The sequence below is a fragment of the Topomyia yanbarensis genome, chromosome 3, assembly GCF_030247195.1.
Source record: "Topomyia yanbarensis strain Yona2022 chromosome 3, ASM3024719v1, whole genome shotgun sequence".
Classification (NCBI taxonomy): Eukaryota; Metazoa; Arthropoda; class Insecta; order Diptera; family Culicidae; genus Topomyia; species Topomyia yanbarensis.
The window spans coordinates 253,665,700-253,686,855 of NC_080672.1; the positions used below are offsets into that span (position 1 = coordinate 253,665,700).

Sequence of the window (21,156 nt, forward strand, 5' to 3'; positions counted from 1 at the left end):
GCATTCTGAGTGAAATATTGGTAGCTTCATTCTTTCTCATATTGATTATAAACATCGTTTTCGTTAAGGTATAGGCAAGATTTGCTGGAACCTGGAACTGTGCTGTCATGGGCATTTTAGTTAACTGAATAAAACCAATTGATTTAGACTATCTTCGACTAGGTTTTCCATGCAATTAAACTATTGTAAATATTCTAGGAGGATTGTATAGAACATTGGAAGGTCAGCTTCTAGAACTGCGACAGACGCACATGTTAAGAGAAATCAAAACAAGTTTTTCGGGTTAAATGGTGTACGTGATCGATTGCATCACAATAAAATGATTCGTCAAAATTCGCCCATTCAGCTTTCAAGAAATACAAAAAAAAAACATTTTGTCAACCTTTTTACAAATTCATTTCATTCAATTCCATATACATATCCAAATGCATGTACCTTCTTCTTTACATTGCTCGCAAGAGCGTGTACAACGTTTGGATCAATTTGTCTTTAAATGTTAGCACCCTACCCTACTCATGATCGCATGTCGGTCCCATTTGTGTTGCCTCACATTACTCAGAGATGGCCGAACCGATTTTTACAAACTTAGTCTTAGATGAAAGGTGCAACGTTTCTAATGAATTTCTAATTGATCCGATTTCCGGTTCCGAAATTATAGGGTGCTGAGTACGGTCACGCAGGAAATTCTGATTTCAGCTTATACTGCGATGAATTACAAAGGTGAAAATGATTCCAAAGTGTAAACACAACTGCTTGGATTTGTAGTTCTAGGTCACTAGGCTATTCTAGGCCTGTATTCAGAATAACAGCCTTGTGCAGGAAGGAAATGCTTTCATAGCATTGGTTCAAAACCGTATTTCTGTAAAGGAAACTTCTATGTTGGAAAGCTACTTAACCCCATCTTCGCAGATATCAACAAAAATGGCATGACAAATCCATGTGAAATGCCTCGTGCAATTATACATGCGAATAGTGCTATTGACAATTATACATGCGAATAGTCCTATATCCGACCTCAACTCAACTCAACACGGTTAATATGTCGATAACATAAATAGATACTACGTCTATTGCTCGGACTTTCTGACACATAATGAACAATACCATTTTGATGATTTCAATAGAGTTGTACTGTGGCAGAACTGGTTTTCCACTCACAATCGGCAGTGGTTTACGTCCTACGAAGTGGGTTCTCTACGAAGAGGGCTTGGTGACTACGTTTTTTAAGTATTTTCCAACGATTGAATATCCAAGTTACTTGGATGAGATCAAGGATAAAACAAACTCATTCATAGTAGCAGCATAAGAAGAGGCTTGTCCACTTCGAGTTATACGTGCTTATAGAGGAACCCGTTGGTGGAATACCGAACTTGTTAGACTCCAAAAGCTTGCTTATGAGTTTGGAATTGCAGACACAGGAGCTGAGCGGAGGTATTTAAGTTGGATTGCGAAATATAAAGAAATATCCTCTGAACCTCTGAGTGAAGTGGTTGGAAAAGCCTCGCCACGAATGTCTTAAGTCTCTAGTAGCTTAAATAAGTTACTTTCCTACTTCTATGTATGTTCGATTAGAACTACTAATGGAGAATACTCATCTGACATCAACAGCTGTCAAACGTTCTGTTCTTATACATTATACATACTCACCCAAAATTTCTTGAACCTTCATGTGATACAAGCTTAAGTTCATGAAGCAGCTTTTCAAACAGAGCAGTCAGTAGAAAGCACCTAAGTGGCTCAATCAAATACGAGAGGTTATAAACAGAGGAGCCGCGTGTTTGATTGAATCATTTGCTGTTCACATGCTAAACGATCAACATTAACAATGACTTCCGGACGGTACCTGATGAGTTTTTTATTACTAATGCATCTAACAACATGTTTATGTAGGTATTTCACAAGCCCGGACAAACTCGACTCGACCACTGCAATCAAGTTTCAGTTTTGTGTTCAAAAAGTTGTCGGTTGTCACGGTAAAGATGGACACGTCTATCGTTACCAGGACACATGTTAGTGAACTCGGGTGATTCGTAGTTATACTGCCTAAGCTCGATCCTCATTAACAGAAGACAAAGATTAAGCCCGTACGATATTAAGCCTGTTCTAATGACCATGCCACTTCTAGTTTTCCGATCTGTTTACTTCACATTCTTGCTCTCACTTGAGTACTATGGCTCTAATTTTCATAACTTTCCCTACCCAGTAATCTCTAGCTACATAGTCGAAATAAAAAAGGAAAAGAAAATGTCAAAGTTTTAAATTTGCGCGGTAACAACACTGTAGTTTATTAAATAATTGTATTTATTTAGCCATTAATCGATTCAAGAATACTTTATTACTTACGATTGTTTACCTAAGTTGATTAGTAGCTTATTGGAAATTTAAATAAAAAAATGTAATTTCCCATTTTCGTAGAAGAACTGAATATTTCCTTTGGCGAGCATGAGCTTCCACACCACAGCCCTCAATAATGAAGCTGTTCGTAGATTATATCTCACATAGTTGCTAATAGATTATTTCCTTCTTTTGTGATTATTTTCTTCCTCTACTAATTCAAATACCACGGAAATTTCGGATCTCCATTAAAACAACATTAAAATATATCGATCAATATTTTTTGAAAACTATAAGGCTCGCTATATTTATTTCGGTTGCTTCGAACAATATACACTCATTGAACTAATATCAAAGTTGTTAGATACCAACTACAGAAAATGACCGTAGGATCCTTCGCTAACACATTGAACACCTTCGCGGTCAATTGTTGGAAGCATATAAGGGTCCTATACTGCCAATTGGCACATTGTACGACGACGACCCGCTATACGAGCTCCGATCTGGCGATTGTCTAGTCAGATCTCCAACATCTTTCGATACGGTTCGTACATTCTTCAGACTTTGTTCGTATGATTGCCTATCCGTTGCATCGTTTAAGTAGTAGCTAAATGCGGGAACAACCTCAACATCGTAGCTAGTGTCTCGCCTTACCGGGCTCGTAGTTGGCTGCACCGCTCTACTTCGTACTGCATCGTTTCGGCGGGAAATTTGAGGTTGTGAAGCAGCAAGTACCAACGACGCATCCGGGAACCGTTTTGAGATATCAACTCTCGCCCATGAAATCGCCGGTGGGCTACTGTAAGCTGGTCGAGATGGTGCAAAATAGCTGGCCGGATAGTAACTCTGGGGGGTGACGTACACCTGCTTGACTCGGAAAACTTTCTGAACCGTTGCCAGATTCGGATTGTGTGGCGCGGAAGGAAGTCGTGCGATCTGGGAGGTTCCGAAAATGTTCGGAAGCCTGTGAAAGCCAAGCGGTGTTGGTGATGGTGGTAGAACGCCCGTTGGAGGGAGAATTTGATTGTGAACTTGTTGTTTGGCAGTGGGTGTCTTAGCGTAACCAGTTTCGGTCCAAGACTTCAGCAGATTCGCCATCAGGAGCTCGAATTTTGAATTAGAAATCGGCAAAGGAGGAGCATTCTGAAATGGAAATGAGAAATTTAATTATAAAATAATTTCATAGGTTGTTTGTTGGCATTGATTACGTGTTTAGTCTGAAAAACAAAAAAAAATCGGAAAATCGGTTTTTCGTCATTTTATACAGGCTGATTAAGCATAAGGTTTTTAAATAGGGCATTCTCTAGTAGTCAACAGATGCTAACAGAAAACTATCATGCTATTGTTGCTCAGTATTGTTTCCCATTTCATTATGAGATGACTTACACCAGCTAACCGTTTTCAAATCGTTCAACTGTATTACGAAAATCAGCGCTTTGTGAGGAATGTGTTTCATGTACTCCGACCAAACTATTGTCGACAAAATCGGCCAATTGAGAGCACTATTAGCCATACAATCAAAAAGTTAGAGTCACTGTTCACGTTTTTGGATGGTAAGCGACCAAATCAACCACGACCAGCACGCATTGAAGAAAGCGCTGCTATGGTCAACATTTAGAAGAGATTATTTTCAAACGAAAAATGGCATAGAATGTTCTTTCGAGTGATAATAAAGATTTGTGATTTAATTTATTTCAATTTTTTGCTAGCTTAGCTCGTGGATTGTACTAGGATTAGTGGAATGAAGTTGTCGAAAATATTTATTGTATGTCATTTATCAATTGATACTGGACAAGAAGAACGCAAAGAAACAAATTTCTGCAATTTAACTAAAAGGAATTCTAAAGTTTGTTTTTGCAAATCATTGTATGAGGACTATCGGATCTGTTTTGAACTCGAAGCATCGCGGAAATCTGGCAGATGTAAAGTTGCAGCTGGCTCACCACACGACGAAGGTTGGTCAGCAACCGAAAAAAATCCAGCGTGTCGTGATCAGCGTCGGCGGACACTTAAATCCATCGATGCGTGCGCTGAAGCACCTGGGTGTGATAGTCGACGATCGGTTAAATTACAACAGCCATGTCGACTATATCTCGACAAACATGTGATTACGGCGTAAAATCCAACTATCAAAATTCTCTTTAAAGGGAAATTCCGGACAAACCATTACTGGCCGAACATCGTTCACAGCACTAAATGCAAGAGAAAAAAGTCTTTTGTTCACTACCAATATATGTAATTGGCGAGTGTCCGTTTGTCCGGAATTTTTATTCGAAGTGAATTTTGACAGTTGGCTTTTACGCCGTAATCATATGTTTGTCGAGATATACGCGAGAAGGCTGCGAGGACAACTAATGCATTGGCAAGAATCGTCTCCGGACGGGTGTCTCATCCTGTTTTAATCCACCTAGCGGTGCAATTGTGCCTTTCTCAATCATGAACACGAGAATGTTTGCGTTGTTTATATTCATTAAAAGCTTTCAGATGCATATATTACATTTTATTATTATACATGACATGACAACTATATACAAGAAAAGAAATCATTATCCGAGTTCTAAAATTTTGTAAAAGAAAAAAAAATAGCCACTGTAATATTGAACTGAAAAATGGTGCGAAATCGGCAGTCCCAAAAAGTCGATTTTTATGATTTTTTTTCGTGATAACATAAAATCTCGACGTTTCATGCATTTTAAAGATGTTTGGCATCAAAAATACGTATTCGATATCTGAAATTCCATGGGGTCCCCCCTTTGAAAAAAATTTCCTTATATGGGAATTTCATATGTAACCGGACGGTTCAGTCTATATTTCCGAAACCATATAAGCGATCCATGCGAAATTTTACAGACATCTGTGGGGATAATATAGCTATCATTTGGGAATAAGTTTGAGAAAATCGGCCTAACCATTTCCGAGAAACTGATATGAGTTTGCTAGTTTTGAAGGATGGCAGCTTTTCCCGGGCACTTCCGGAACCGTCTATGGTGGTCAATGTAGTCAACGAAAGATTGTTTGGCCGTCGGTGACCTAGAACTGCAAATTTAAGTTTTTGAGAGACATTTTAGCGAAATTTTTACCTTTTTTGCTTTCATCGGAGTATCGGTTTGAATCACAATTTGCTATGTGATCGCACGCCACAACCCGTAACTCCGGAACCGGAAGTCGGTTCTAGATAAATTTTAGATTTAATAGCCATTTACTGGGACGCAACATCTTTCATTTGAGACTAAGTTTGGTTGATTCGGTCTAGCCATCTCCGAGAAACCGATGTGACTTATTCTGAATTTGGATACTTCCGCCGGGGCTTCCGGAACCGTTGATGGTGGCCAATGTGACCAAAGAGACTTTGAATGGCTGTTAGTGACCTAGTACTACAAATCGAAGCAGTTGTGGTCACATTTTGGAAAATTTTCCACCATTATACATTCATTGCAGAATTTATTAAAATCGACATTTTCTACGTGATCGTACTCATCACCCTGTAATTCCGGAACCGGAAGTCGGATCCATTAGAAATTCAATAGCAGCCTATGGGAACGTTGCACCTTTCATTTGGGACTAAGTTTGTGAAAATCGGTTCAGCCATCTCTGAGAAAACTGAGTGAGATTGTGTTCGCGTACACACACAGACGCACATACATACACACACAGACATTTGCCGAACTCGACGAACTGAATCGAATGGTATATGTCACTCGGCCCTCCGGGCCTCCGTTAAAAAGTCGGTTTTCAGAGCAATTGCAATACCTTTCTATTGAGAAAGGCAAAACATGTTTGTTTTAGTTGATTCGGAATGGCGTAACCCATTTCAGCAGAACATATTTTTCGTATACGGCATCTTTTTTATTTCGAAATCTAGGCCTCTTTGAAATCAATTTCCTCTCTTGATTTTCTGTAAATTGGTTTCGACCTGCATACCAAGGCTCCTTGCTTTCCTGTAAACTATGGAGTTTGCCTGAATTTTCCGATCACCAATAATTACAAATCGCCCCATTTGGAGTAGTTCACCAAGTCTAAAATGATTAGCTACTAAATCGCTGTTCGTTCTTTTATAAATAATGGTTTAAGAGCAATCCAAAGACATGACTTGGACCATAGTTTTATTACGCGCCACCCAGTGAATAATGGAAACCAATCAGAATGTCGCTAATAAAAAAATCATAGCAAATTTTTACGTCTCTTACTCTAGATGTGAATATTTTGAATTTTAGTGCAAGATCGTTAAAATTTAATTTGAACAAAATAAAGCAGGAATTTAAACATACTGTTCAGTACATCGGGAGCTAATAATGTTTAACTTATAGAAGGTAATTAATTAAAAGTCATCTTGCAGACCGATATTTTTAAACAGGTGCACCTAGAGAGTCAAAATATTTTTCATAAAAAAATTGTATGGTACCGAAAATACCCGTACTGGCTTTTGTTCAGTACCGATATTACGGTACCAAAAATGGGTCGGTATTCCCGGGATTTTCGGTACCTGTATTACCGGTACCACAACCCTAACTGGAAGTAACTTTCCACCCGGAATCGCTGAACAGACCTACTGCCTGGCCCGTTTAGTAGGCTTGGTTCACCGCCAGGAACTAGACCAAGTAGATCGGGACGAAGTAGGGAGCTAAATGGCTCACGAAAATTCACGAGCAATTCACAGTAGGGTGAATTCTACTCTGGCTGGGAGATAACCCAACCAAGCTAAACTGGAAAATCAGCCGGAATGTGAGCTGGTTCGAATTGGTATTCCGGCTCCAGTGACACCAACCAGAGTTCCGGCTCATTTCCGGCTGAACTTTACTGGCAATCTCACCTCCAGAAAATATACGAATAGATCTCGATAAAGTTGGAAATTAAATGGCTTAAGAAAACGGGCATCGGTGACGGGAGAAATTCCTCCGTCGATACACTCTCAGTCGGAGTAGGATGAGTTCACAGCCGAGGGCTATCCAAGTTGATCTTAATAAGACTGGGGACTGAATGACTCACGAAAACAGGAGCGAAATGGCTCTGGAAATCAGCAGCCTATTTAGGTGACTAGATCGGCCGAGTAAAAACCCAGGACAGTCGTAAGGGGTACCTCCCCCACAGATGCAAACTTAATTAAAACTTAAACTTAAAACGTTCCTGGCAGAATTTGTCTCAGGTTTTCGGCAGTAAAATAAATTCTTGTTTATTAAAATCAACTGGGTCTTTCTTTTGTGAGAATGGGATCACCGAGCTATACTTCGGATTTACATACATGCGGTTCTTGTTAAACTAATCAACAAAATCTGAACTCTAATATTGGAGAAATCCTCACTTGAGCAAACCACACGAAATATTTTGAGATTATTCACGAAAGATAGCCGGGATGTCTTCATCACTAGAATTACAGCATTGAAGTATATCAGAAATTTCAATGGACTCAGGAGTCTGCCTTGGGGTTGAAGTAAATGTGGGTGTCTGGAAATCTCTATCGCTTGATCAATGAGGTCGGAACGAAATAACTACAACTACAACTCTAAATTTCTGCTATCTATCGATTGTTATATCGTGGATTACTTCAGCATATGCGACAGAAAGGATGATGTAAATGACATCAGTATAATCACGACGTCCAATACTCTTCGTTATATAGGATATTGAAAATGTTAGACGTCTCAGTTATTGAATTTTCTATGGACTGGAAACATGTTTGCGGATTTCCACGAACAATGGAAAAATACCACTGGCAAGAGATACTTGAAAAGTTAGGAATAAGCCGACTTACCAAAACATCGATGTGATTTTTAAGAGCTCGTGAAGAAGATCTGGTAACTATCAATTCATTAGCATCGATAGCGCCAAGAACTCGGTTCACGATCGGAACTGAATAATATATATTTTACTTTAATAACTTCAAATATAAATCTTGACTATCGTTTATGTAACGTATGTCACGTACATATGCGTACCTCGTGGTTTCTTTTCAATTTCCCCGTATGAATGTATTTTGAAAAGAGAAATGGCGAGGAACTATTGGGAATAAAAATTAAAAAGACATCGAGTGGTACAATTGGGAGATTCGAGTATATAAGGCTTTGTTTCTCGCATTCTGCTTTTGCGTGTGATTACGTTGCAGTTAGGGTTGCGGTCGGCCATAATTGCAACATGGATCCAAATGGATCAAACAAAGATCAAGTAAAACATTTTTTTTAGGGTTAGTTGAAAAAAAATCAGGACAAATGAAGCAAATTTTCTCGTCGTCTCAGGACATCAGGACAATGATTTAAAACCAGGACATGTCTTGGGAAACCAGGACGTCTGGTCACCCGTTTAGCTAAAACGGTTCGCTAAAACGAGAGCCAAATGGCGACGTAACAGATGGAGAAGATCGATTCATTTTATGGCTCAAGTGAGGCTCTGAGACAACTGTGGAAAACTTGTTAGCAAAAGAAAGAGGTGCTACGAAAGCACGACGTCCCCCCTCCTTAACCCAAGAAAAAGTACCTTGATGTAGTCCCGATGGGAAAAAGTGCGCAAAAGGACTGTTTTATTGGTTAGGTCGTGAGTCTCACACAATGCCAACACACTACAGGCTTTTGAAGCTTTTTAAACCTTACTATAAAATAAAAATTATAGTAACGGCTTTGTTAGTCTTTTTAGAAATTATAAAACGAGTTTTAATGTTTGTCCGACGTTTCGACGTCGTCCTTTGTCTGAATGCTTTATAAGCTGATATATTTTTCCCCTGAAGATGATGCCAAAAATCATCGAAACGTCGAAAAACATTAAAACTCGTTCTATTGATTCTTAGAATATTTACAAGAAATTTTATATACACAAAAACAGTCGAAATCTTCATTTACCTTATCATAAAAATATCCCTGCACATTCCATATTTATGCGTTTCATAGACGTCAAATAGCTCAGTTCAACAGTTGACAACACATTGGCTGCGAAGTGACAGCCACTATTCCACCGAATAGATACTTTAAGCAAGCTTGTCATTACAGTCTTGACGCACAATAATAAATCAGAGAATGACAACTGAGCGCCGTGTTCTGTCGCAAGGACAGAACATGCTTCGTCAAACCCGTATCAAATATATTAGAATATAACAACCGGATATAAAGTTCAAGCATAAAAATCGGAATGGGACTTTCCTCTGTAAGAGTCGGATCAACAAACCTTCAGTATAAAAAGTAGAAGAAAATATACCCGATTCTTACAAAGTAGCTTTTGTTAGCCGACTTTGAATCTTGAATATCACGATATATGGATGCTCCTGTGAACGATATATTTATTTTAAACAGTTTTTTATACTTCTTACGTAGTATGATCTGTCCTTCCGAATTTTATTTTCGGTCGTTCAACTCTCACACACGGAAGAAGGCCTAACTATACATGGATTACGGAGGTCGTTCGCTAGTTTAGAATGACACTGAATACTCATTGTTTTTTCCATAGTTGTCGCCACTTTCCTTACATTTACTCTGTGAATTGTGTAAAAAAGAAAGGAACCTGCTCTGAATTGAACCCTAGAAAAAAAATCAGCAACGTATCAGTAACCGCATTCCGTTGAACTATTATGTTGAGTTGCTAAAAATTTTAATATTACAACTGGTAATTTACAACTTTTTAGTATACTCCCTTTTATGAATACCGCTGCATGGGGGCACACCTAATCCCACCCACTGAGAAGTCACAAACAAGTATTTGAAAACCGTCTAATACCGGTCTCATATTAGACCGGTTTACAAACGGAAAACCTTCGTAAGACCATTTTAAAACAGACTGTTCATAGACGTAAACAAGCCGAAATCACTGCGGTCAAACGGGTCAAACGGATCAATATGGAGAATGTTCAAAATTATGATGGATTTCCATTTTATACAACATTTGATAAATTTGGCTTAATAAGTTAAAGTTAACAATCAAAATTTTCTATTCGATTGGGTATTATGAAATTGGTACTGCTCATAACTTTTCAACTATAATAGTTAGACATATGGGGTCATTAAACAAATTATTCGCCTTAAAACAATCTTAAAGATGTCTGTAGACTTCCTCTGTTCAAAATCAATACCGCAAAAGTAATTTGAATAAAATATTTTTTCTAAGAAACACCTAAACTTTAATTTTAAATTTGTCGTTAAATGAAAAGTATGACATATAAAGCCGCTATGTTTTTAGCAATGTTTTCTAAAATTTGTCATTCTACAATTTCACTGAAGGTCGCATACCTCTATCTAGAATGATTAAAAAGTTTATTTTTTGATCTTGGTAAAATTAGAACCACTCTAACTAAGAAAACTTTTCAAAAGACATAGTAAAGCGTGTTTTATTTTAGTAAAATCTCAAAATTCCTGCTAAATTTGCATTCTGGACCACTGCAATAATTTGAAGTGTGTGTACTGAAGAAACAAAATTTCTTTCTACAGCAAAAAGCTTGATTGCAATATTTTTTGATTGATTTTATGGTTTTTGGAGACAATTGTCTTAGAACGAGCATGCTACAATATTTGAAATAGTTTTACGCATTAGAATTGGAATAACATGAATATGCATTTACACCAGAGAATTGCAAAAAAAAGTTTAATTCTCAAACACTCCCGCACCCCTTGATACTGAGCAAAATATTAGGGAGGCATGCTGGAACTACCTACGGAAAATTATAATTCCTAGTTTTTTCCTGCAAAGTATGCAATTTCTTTGAATTCAAAATTATTGTTTGCTACGCGTATTTACCGCACTTCTATCTATTGTGGTTTAAAAATACAGCATAAGCTTCGGAAGCGATTTTAGTTTATACCGCATTTTCCCTAATCTATTGTGTTTACGCCTGTATTTCCGGAACAAATTTTAACACGTACCCACGTACCAAACATCGTAAGAAACAAGCAGAAAAAGGTTTCAAGCTTTAAGCACCCATCTTAATAGCAGATACCCTCTGAACAAACCCGCCGACAGCCACAATTAAATTATCTCACTTCGATAGATGAATTATCGGTTCAAATTTTAATGAAACCACTTATTAGTCTGCCTGATAAATGTAGTCTGAACATTATTTATCGTTCGGGGATATGTGATCAGGCAATGATTGATGACCACCGTGGCGACAGGAGACGAGTTTTGCAACATCATCCCCACTTAGAAGCAGTCGATGAGCTTCAAAGGAGCTCGCAGCACCGAAATCGTGCACCCTCATAAATTCTCATTGAAAGTTGATAGTCTACACGATGATTTCCTAACAACGATGAAAACTGCTTCCAAGAATAGTGTAGATTGCATGCACGCGCCAAAAGTGAAGATGGATTTAATCAGGCAAATTTACACGAAAAGTTTCCAACTGTGATAAAGATCAGAACTTGTTCTTCTATATATAACAAAAGCCTGCAGCTCAGTGTTTTACTTCAAATAATAAGCGACGAGTTGGAAGATTTTATGGTTCAAAAATGTTTCTTGTTGGCTATAGAGGGCTCCAGTGGTTGAGTGGTAAGCATGACCGCCACTCATTGAAAGAATCTGTGGTCACGTCTTCGTTCGGAAGGGAAGTAAAGCCGTTGGTCCCCGGTCCATGAGTTGATGGATCGGTATCTCGTCCAGATAGTGGAGTCCACCTCTCTGGCGTCGGTAAAGAAGAAGTAGAATCCAACTTCTATACTTACTAACAAATATCCTCCTCCAGTGATACTTGTGGAGTGCGCAGTAGTATATACGGCCTCTAGCAAAAGCGAGTATCGGACTAACAATTCCTTCCCTTTCCTTCCGCGATCTACGTTCGGGCCTGGCCGGCGCCGGTATTGATCAATAAACACTTTAGGATTACCAAGAGTTGCACATTGAAAGCTGTGTCGCTACTCCCAAGCATAATTATCTACTGATTCCCTGTGCAACTTCATCTAGTCCAGATGGATAACTGAGTAGCAGCCAGGGGTGCTCGCACAAGCTCAAGCCCAAAATGTTTCTTGTTGGCTATATACCTGGACCGGGTCGTCTTCCAAAAAAGCTTAAGATAATTTTGAGTTTAATGAATAGGGTGGATGTGCCAATAGTCGCATACTTAACCATTATGTGTCCAACGCGGTACCCAGGTACCTTTTTAAGTTTTAATTAATGAAATTACAATGTTTTATCCACAGCTGGAAACTGAAACTTTGTGACATCTTAGAACTCCACTAAGTTTAGCTTTTGGGTTAACAATATTGTTAATATAGTAAGGGGAGGAGTGAGGAGGGGCTCCTGAATTTGTTTACTACGTAACAGGCCGACGTGGGTACCCGGGTGCCCACAAAACTGAAATGCCAATAACTAAGGTAATTTCCTACCGATTTCGACACATTTGGGCGTTTTGGATTCAGGAACTCATCCACTTTTAGACTTGAATCAGGTTACTTATTTCGGTTCACGGGGATCCAGATTTCCGGAAGCATGTTTCAGTGCTGGGATACTATTTGTGAATTTCAATGAAATACTAGCAAAATACTTGGAATTGCATCAGTAGGCTGTATCTCGTTGTTTTGGAACCATTTTCCGGGGTCAAGGAACGGACATTCCGGAGCAGGTTCCTGTGGGGCCCTGAGTGGCATTCCATTCCAATTACATTTTTCAAATTGCCATAGGATCCCGTAACAATAAATAACAGACTTCCGAGACAATTTGAAGAGTTTTGATACTTATATTTCTAGGACTTTATTAAAATTTACAAATCATGCCCTAGTACTGTAACACTACTCCGGAAAATCCGGATTACTAAGAACTAGATTCTTTCATCCGGTTCAATTTTACAGAATCAAAAAGTGGACGAGTTTTTGAATCCAAAATATCTAAAAGTGTCCAAATCGGTTAAAGGAAGCTATAGTTATGGGCATTTCAATTTGTGGGTACTCCTTGGCCTGTTAAAGGTGTTTTTTTTTGTTCAACACATAACGGTTAAGAAAAACTTTTATTAAAAAAATCGATGTATAGACCTATGGACAACGTTAATACATTAAACGAATGCTCACAATCCCTAGGAAAAATATAAAGATGGTTTAATAACCAATTGATGTATTCAAAACCGCTTGTACCATTATAGGAACACATGTACCAATAGTAATGCAATCGCTAATTTCGGTTCCTATTGTTGCAAATCCCATTGATTTCTTATGGGACTTGCAACTATAGGTACATTAGATCAACTATAGGTGCAAGGGAACTCAAAATTTGAAGAAAATATTTTTTTTCAATAATTATTTGAGCAAACTTCAAGGATAAAAGTTTTATTGTCGCATAATTTTAGTGCGATGAATCGATATAAAAATATTTTTTGATGGTTGGTACCTTAGCAACTATTGATACATCTCAACTATAGGAGCAACAACCCTATCAGCAGAAATTATATAGCTTTACCTCTCAAACGGCTAAATCATTTTGAATGTTGCTAGAGATACTAAAATGCCTAAATTATGAATAAGTTTGCAATATGAGATGAAAAAGGTAGATGAGCTAACAGTGAATAAGCGAAGCCTCCACTTATGCAATTTCGATAGGATGTTTTGAACTTGTACATATATGCTTCTTTCTTCAACTATTCCATTTTACGTTCGACGTACTAACGAATCGTAGTAACTCTACCTAAGCTTGACTCCTACTTGCAGAAGGCAAAAGTCTGTTCTGAGCGACCCTGTCATATCAAATTTTCCGATCTGTATAGTTAAAACCCTTGCTCTCACGTGAGTACTAAGGCTTTAAATTTTTCATAACATTCCATGATTAGTAATATCTAGCCAATTGAATGTCATTATAACAAAGTAAAATATACAAATAAAAATTGGATACATTTTGTTTTTCGAGAATAATCAAATAAATTATAGCCGTAAGCACAAAGGCGTACTAACTGTTTTTAAACCGGACTAACTTTTAAACCTGCCTAAAATATTTGGTAAACTTTAACCAAACGATGCTGTTATTTATATGGCTGCGTTCTGATATGCGATACACGATAATGTTAAAAAACAACAAATTCAAGTAAAAGAAAATGAGTAAATTAGACAACATGGTGAATTATTTTCATTCCAATAGTTTCTTGCATTAAAATAGCATTTCTTCGTAATATGTTTCGTTTCATAGCGAATGAGAACACTTTTGTTAACTTGTAGCCAATATGTTTCTGAGCTTAGAACTTGAATGTGTTGGATAGTTGATAGTTTGCCGATGATGTACAGTATTTTGTAAGATGCATAAGATGCAATGCAATAAATAAATGCCAATTATAAATATACGTTAAATAACACTCTGCGAATTAAAATTGTACACGTTGTTTCAACAAAATTTCTACCATTTCCTGAATAACATAGTAAGAAGATGTGTTATCAAAAACATAGCGATGCATCAAGTTCTAAATGTTCTCAATGGATATAAAGAACCTAAAATCCATTGACCTTCCCTCGACACCAGGCATTGAAATTGTCACTTGCCAAACTAGAATTAAAGGCTAGAGACCCAGTTGGTTGCCGAAGGTTTTGCGATATTGCAGAACTCTTTCCCGCACCGAAGTTAGTTTTAGCTGATTTTAACTCCCACGGCATAGCATGGGGTTACATTCATGATAATGATAATCGAAATCTACCTCACTCCAAAAACTTTGTGGTAACTTCAATATGACAATTTTGAACACCAGTGGAATGACACGGATCCCTGCACTCCCAGCGCGCTCGAGCTCCATAGACTTGTCCCTCTGCTCGACATCCCTTCGGTTAGATTGCATGTGGAAGGTAATTCCTGATCCACACGGCAGCGATCCTCTGCCAATCTTAATTACTATTGCTATCGGCTCAAGGCCACCGAGTACAATCAATATTTCATATGACCTCAAACGAAACCGTGGTGGGAGACCTTCCACGAGAGTCCTCCAAAAACAATAATTTTTTCCACAATTGGTGACGCGAAAATCAAGAAAATAGTTGAATTAGCCATTTTTAATTTAAACAGTCATGAAAAAAATCCAATATTCATTTCTTTCAGCGATTGCAGGTTTTCTGTGTACTTGTAAATAAATTAGTTTGTTAAAAGTATACGCACACAACTAGAGACGAGGAGAACACAATTAAAAATGAGAACATAAAATTTAATGCTTCCAGAAATTGTAACTGGCATCTTTTTCAATCGATTGGTACATTCAAATTTGTTAGTTGAATTTAAAGTTCTTTACTACATCACAGTGTGTCTAAAACTGTTATAAACAAATAATGACTATCAATTCAGCATACGTCATTTGAAAGATACTGTACCCAAGAATCTTCTCAGTGAATTTCAAAAGAATCGAGAGATATGGCGATTTGAAGTTTTATGACACGTTTCATGAGGCTACCAGCATACAACAACAGGTTTGGTGTGATCTTTATAAACAAAAAATATGTGTCTACTTATTGAGTAGTTGGCATTCGAAAGATATACTATTCAAGTATATCCCCTGCAATTTTGAAAATATTTGATTGACGGGGTCGGAAGTTATAGCGATTTGAATTTGTATGCGGTCATCGATGGATTTTCTACCAGACTTCAAGCGTGAATCCACGTTTGTCAATTGACTATTTAGAGTGTTTATACGTGTTGCAGTGAAGGGGGGGGGCGGGTTTATGAAAATCGTTGATTTTTTTGAAATTGCTAAAATTTAATGAGAGTTTGATAAATTCTTGAAAGTTCATAAACATAAGTAGTCTAAGAGATGCCATTCCAGTCTACTAACAAGGAGAATCAATATGGAACAGTTTTCAAATCGCTATACATTCTTTTCTTGTATACTATGTCATTGAGCTCAATGAATGTGAACTTTTAAAGTGATAAATGTTCGAAAATTTTCTTAACAATTAAGATCACATAATTCCGAAATCATCAACGTTGCGACATCTCTCCCGCAATGACCTATTTTTTAAAAATGTTCGTGGAAATTTGATGATTTTTTTCATGACAAAAACCATTTCATAGTATCTTAGAAACCTATCACAATTGATAAAAATGATTTCATCAAATATTGAATGGTTTACTTTGATGCAGGATCGATTTTTAGAAATGTGCGGCATCTCTCCCCAAATTACCCTAATAACAAAGAAAGCTAAATAAATATACATGCAAATATGAACAAAAACTTTGCTGTGAACACGTTCTAGTTTCAGAAAACCGTGCTAATATATTCTGCAGGAAAAAAACTAATTGTTCATTTTCAATATATCCATTACCTGACGCCAACACTCCTAGCGGGCTGATCAACAATGTTCGTCAACACTCAACAGCGATACGAACGTGTAGCATATTTCGCAACATAGTACATATAAAAGTGCATCTTAATATGCAAAACCGGCAAGCAATTGCGGTATCATGTCAAGTTGAGCAGCTATTGCAACAAAATGCGCTACTCTCGTTTCGTCCTCGCCACAACAAAATAACTTTCCCAGCAACATCAGTGGCAAGAAGTACTCGCTTTTCCCTACGAACCTAGTCAGACGTCAGCCAACGAGAGGGAAAAGGATAAAAAACTTACGGAAAACTTTGCGCGCGAGATAGATGTAACCATAACGTAGTGATGGTAGGGAAAACGGATCCGATGCAAAGGATGCTGAAAGGAAGCAATCCGCAGTGTCATGACAAACGAGCATCGTGTTCGCCAACCATACCAACCAACCACCCACTCTCAAATCTACCAGTCAGGCCATAACCAACTCCGAAGGATGACACACCGCCAGGGTGGAAGTAAATTAGTCGGTAGAACGAACAGTTTCTTCTTAGACTTGCTATTGCTAGGGGGAAAACTTTTCAAGAAAGCCATCCTTTATAAGCAGTTTCGTGCAAAGGATCACGTGTGTGTCTCCGTAGCTCCCAGAGCTACAGTTGCAAACTGGTTCAAGTCGAAGTATAGCGTCGTTTTCTTACCCAGGATCAGGAACGCAAATATTTGTACAGATAACAATAAACAATCAACTATTTCGGTTTGTTAGTAGTTGGCTGAGAAGGAAAATGGAGTGGCTTACCTCTTCGTTAAAATGCTGCTGGTTCAAAGATGGCAATTTTCCACCATCTCCCAACCGTGGTGGTCCCGCTGCTGCGTAGCCGTCCGTAGGTGGAATAAGAATCGTTGACTTTACTGGATCAAATCCCGACTGTGGGTCAGTGGAGAGTGTTCCTAAGCTCGAGACATACACTTGCTGAGGCAATACTGACACGTGTGCTTCCTTCCTATCAGCTTGTTCTCCGTAAGTGGTTCCCTGATTGAATTTTGATTGAAACCCGTTACCCGTCTTTGCTGCATGTGGCTCTCCAAAACGCTCTCCGCCTATCAACTGGGGGTGAGCTTGATGTGACAGGTCCCATGGTTTAGAGCCACCTCCGACAGCAGAAGCAACATCATTCTGAGGGTTCACATGGTCGTTGAATAAATTTGTCCTTTTATCACTGTCGAATTCGCCGTCTGCCAGCAGCGAGGAAACCATCGGGAAGCTAACCATTGACATTACGGCTCCCATCATTTTGCTAAAGTCAGCTGTATTTTTACCCACTTCCTCGTTCATATCGTAGTAATTTTCACTTTCCTCGCAGCGGACGTTCATATACCAGTCACAGACGAAGTACTTCTGATTGAATAACGTTCCGTTCGGACAGAGAAACGCAAATCCGCTGCCCGAATCGTCCGTGTTGGCACACACGCGGAACACCTGACAGCGAGCTTCCACGTCGGCGTAGTACCCTACAATGGAAGGTGAAATGGGGACATGTTAGCATTTGAATAAATCGGCACTTAGGATAGTTACGAAAATAAATTTCATTCCGACAGGTGTGTGATAGAGAGAAGCTTCCGATTGATACTAATTGAAAGCGAAGAGATTTCCTGGGATTCGATGTAGGGGGCACGCTTACTGCCCTGAATTGAAAATGACCCGAGATGTTGAGCGCATCCCACATTGGAATAGAAATAAAAACAGTCTACCTGTCCGCACTAATGGCGTTATGAAATTACAGAAAAAGTAGTAGAAATTACAGAAAAGTAGGCGTTATGAAATTACAGAAAAAGTAGTAGTGTGTTTCATTTTCACAGAAATGCACAGTGGTTCCAAAGAGCAAAAAACAGTTTTTTATTGCAGCAAAGCTGTTGACTTTAACAATGTAGTGCCTTTGAAAAAGGTTTTTGGAATTAAACTCCCCATTTATGTCTTATCGGATCGATGATTAATCCCATTTGTAATGAGTTATGAAATTTAACTTCAACTCTCTAGCTTTTAAACTTTTTGAGATATAGGGCATTATTTGTGAAAGGCCCCTTAAAACAGGTTTTTATAGGAGGACGGGCATAGCATAGTTGGTAAATCGATTGCTTTGTACGCAGCTCAGCTGAGTTCGATTCCCAACCCCCGCACATAGGGTTAGAGATTTTTCAAAAGAGATTTCTCTATCCCGAAAATAGGTTAAAACGTCTACAAGAAAAAAAGGTTTTTATAAAAAGTTTTCTTCTAGAATTTTTCCATTATATAAATGTTCTAGAACATTGTTTGAACTGTTAAACTGCTTTATACTATGTTCACACCACAGAGTTTAAACACGTTATAATAATTAGCAAAAAGAAAAATGTCATCAAGATAGCGTTAAAACACGTTTTAACTCATAGTGTGAACGTAGTATTACTTCCGAAGACGCAAACTTGCTATCGTTAGTATGTGTGAATATATTAACGTTTTTTCCTTTCTCATATAAAGAAAAGCTATGCAATCACTGAAAAAATTTATTTTTTAACCAAGGCCCGGGGGCCGAGTGTCATATACCATTCGATACAGTTCGTCGAGATCGAAAAATGTCTGTGTGTGTATTAGACTGCCCAGAAAAATGATGAATTTTTGAAAACTCAATCGGCCCACCCCTGAGTCGATTCCTAGTCCCACCAGGAGTACTTGTGCCAAATTTGAAGCAAATCGGACAAGTCTAACTACCAGACCAACGTGCCTGAAGTTTATATGGAATTTTTCAACAATTTGCATGGATAAAACTCACTAGCTCGTATTTGCGCCGCTAGGTGGCACTGTATACATCGTATTATCACTGTAAGTGAAAATAAGAAAGATTGTCTACAATTTTGTCGAAGACTGCTAATAAATCCGGCTATGTTAAAAGAAATTATTAAACTTTTAACGAAGTGATGTCTGAGTCAGTTTTGCATGGGCCCTAGCAGTGCATGGTTGTGTATCAGTACTCGAGTCCCGCGAACTATATATTTTTGTAAAATAATGGTTAGATTTAGCTGAATAGTATGTTTACAAGAATTATAGTAAATAATACGAGTTATGTTTTGGTAAGAAAATTTTAGTTCCACCTGTGACCGCATAGAGGGCGCCTTTACTAACTTTTCATAGAAGAGAGATACAGTATCAAGTTGTTCAGAAGAAATACTGAAAAATGCCTGTTCTATAACTTTGTACAAGACACCAAATTTCTATCTCTCCGTTGAAAAGTTAGTGTTGGCGACCTCTATGCGCTAACAGGTGGAACTAAAATTTTCTAATCAAAGCATGACTCGTATTATTTACTATAATTCTTTTGAACATACCATTGAGCTAAACCTAACGATCATTTCACAAAAATGTTTAGTTAGTGTGAATCGAGTACTGATACACAACCATGCACTATTAGGCCCCATGCAAAACTGACTCAGACATCACTTCGTTAAAAGTTTAATAACTTCTTTTAACAAATTCGGATTTACATGCAGTCTTCGACTAAGTTGTAGACAATTCAATTATCCTTCTTATTTTCACTTACAGTGATAATACAATGCATACAGTGCCACCTAGCGGCGAAAATTAGTGCTGGTGGGTTTTCTCCATGTAAATTGTTGAAAATTCCCATGCAAACTTCAGGCCCGTTGGTCCGGTAGTTAGACTTGTCCGATTTGCTTCAAATTTGGTGCAAGTACTCCTAGTGGGACTAGGAATCGACTCAGAGGTGGGCCGATAGGAGTCATTTTTTTCCTGTCACCCTAGTATGTATGTGTGTGTCATTTTAACTCACACAATTTTCCCAGAGATGGCTGAACCGATTTTTTTAGTTTCAGATGAAAGGTATAACGCTCCCAGAAGCTGCTGTTATATGTTTGGTTGATTTGACTTCCGGTTCCGGAGTTACGGGTTGAAGAGTGCGGTCACACAGAAAATTCCCGTATAAACTGGTACCACCACGTTGTCCGAAAGATGTAATACAGATGGGTGTACCATTACTTGGATTTGTGGGTTTAGATCAGTAATGACCAATTGAAGTAGCTTTGACCACATTGGCCACCTATGACGATTCTTGATGCACCCAGGGAACTCGCCAAGTTCCAAAGCTAATGTTACACCTATTTTCCATGGAATTCATAAGCGATTTTTTCAAACTTGATTTCAAATGAAGGATACAGTAATATTATTGACTGCTATTGAATTTCGTTCGGTTCTGACTTTTCGTTCCGGAGTTACAGGTTGATTAGTAAGGTCGCACCGGAATTTCCCATATAAACCGTTACAAACGTAATACCACAGAGACTAAAATTCTAATGGAATGGTCGCCAAAATTCATCGACTAGTAGGTCTAGATCACTGATTGCCAATCAAATATTCTTTGAATATATTGTTCACTATCGACAATTCCGGAAGACCCGGATTCTGGGCATATTCCACAATCAAAATCACATCGATCCTTCGGTCATGACTAAACCGATTTTCTCAAACCAAGTCTCGAATGGAAGTTATAATATGAAGTTGGGTACTAAATCGTCCCTCCCCCCTTACCCTTCCACTTCCTCCTTGGACCACCTTTACACCCGCAATCCCTTCATCTACCCATCATACCAAAATAAGATAATGT

General features: G+C 38.2%; 1 protein-coding gene across 1 annotated transcript in view; it reads right to left on the reverse strand.

The window, feature by feature from the left end:
- Positions 1-2,637: 2,637 nt before the first annotated feature.
- Positions 2,638-21,156, reverse strand: part of LOC131691802 (uncharacterized) — a 68,547-nt gene continuing 50,028 nt past the window's right edge. The window contains exons 4-5 of the mRNA XM_058978453.1: positions 17,304-18,016; positions 2,638-3,477 (exon numbers count right to left, since the gene is read on the reverse strand). Coding sequence (XP_058834436.1) covers positions 2,758-3,477; positions 17,304-18,016 — 1,433 coding nt within the window. The 3' untranslated portion in view covers positions 2,638-2,757. The remainder of the gene's footprint in view (positions 3,478-17,303; positions 18,017-21,156) is intronic.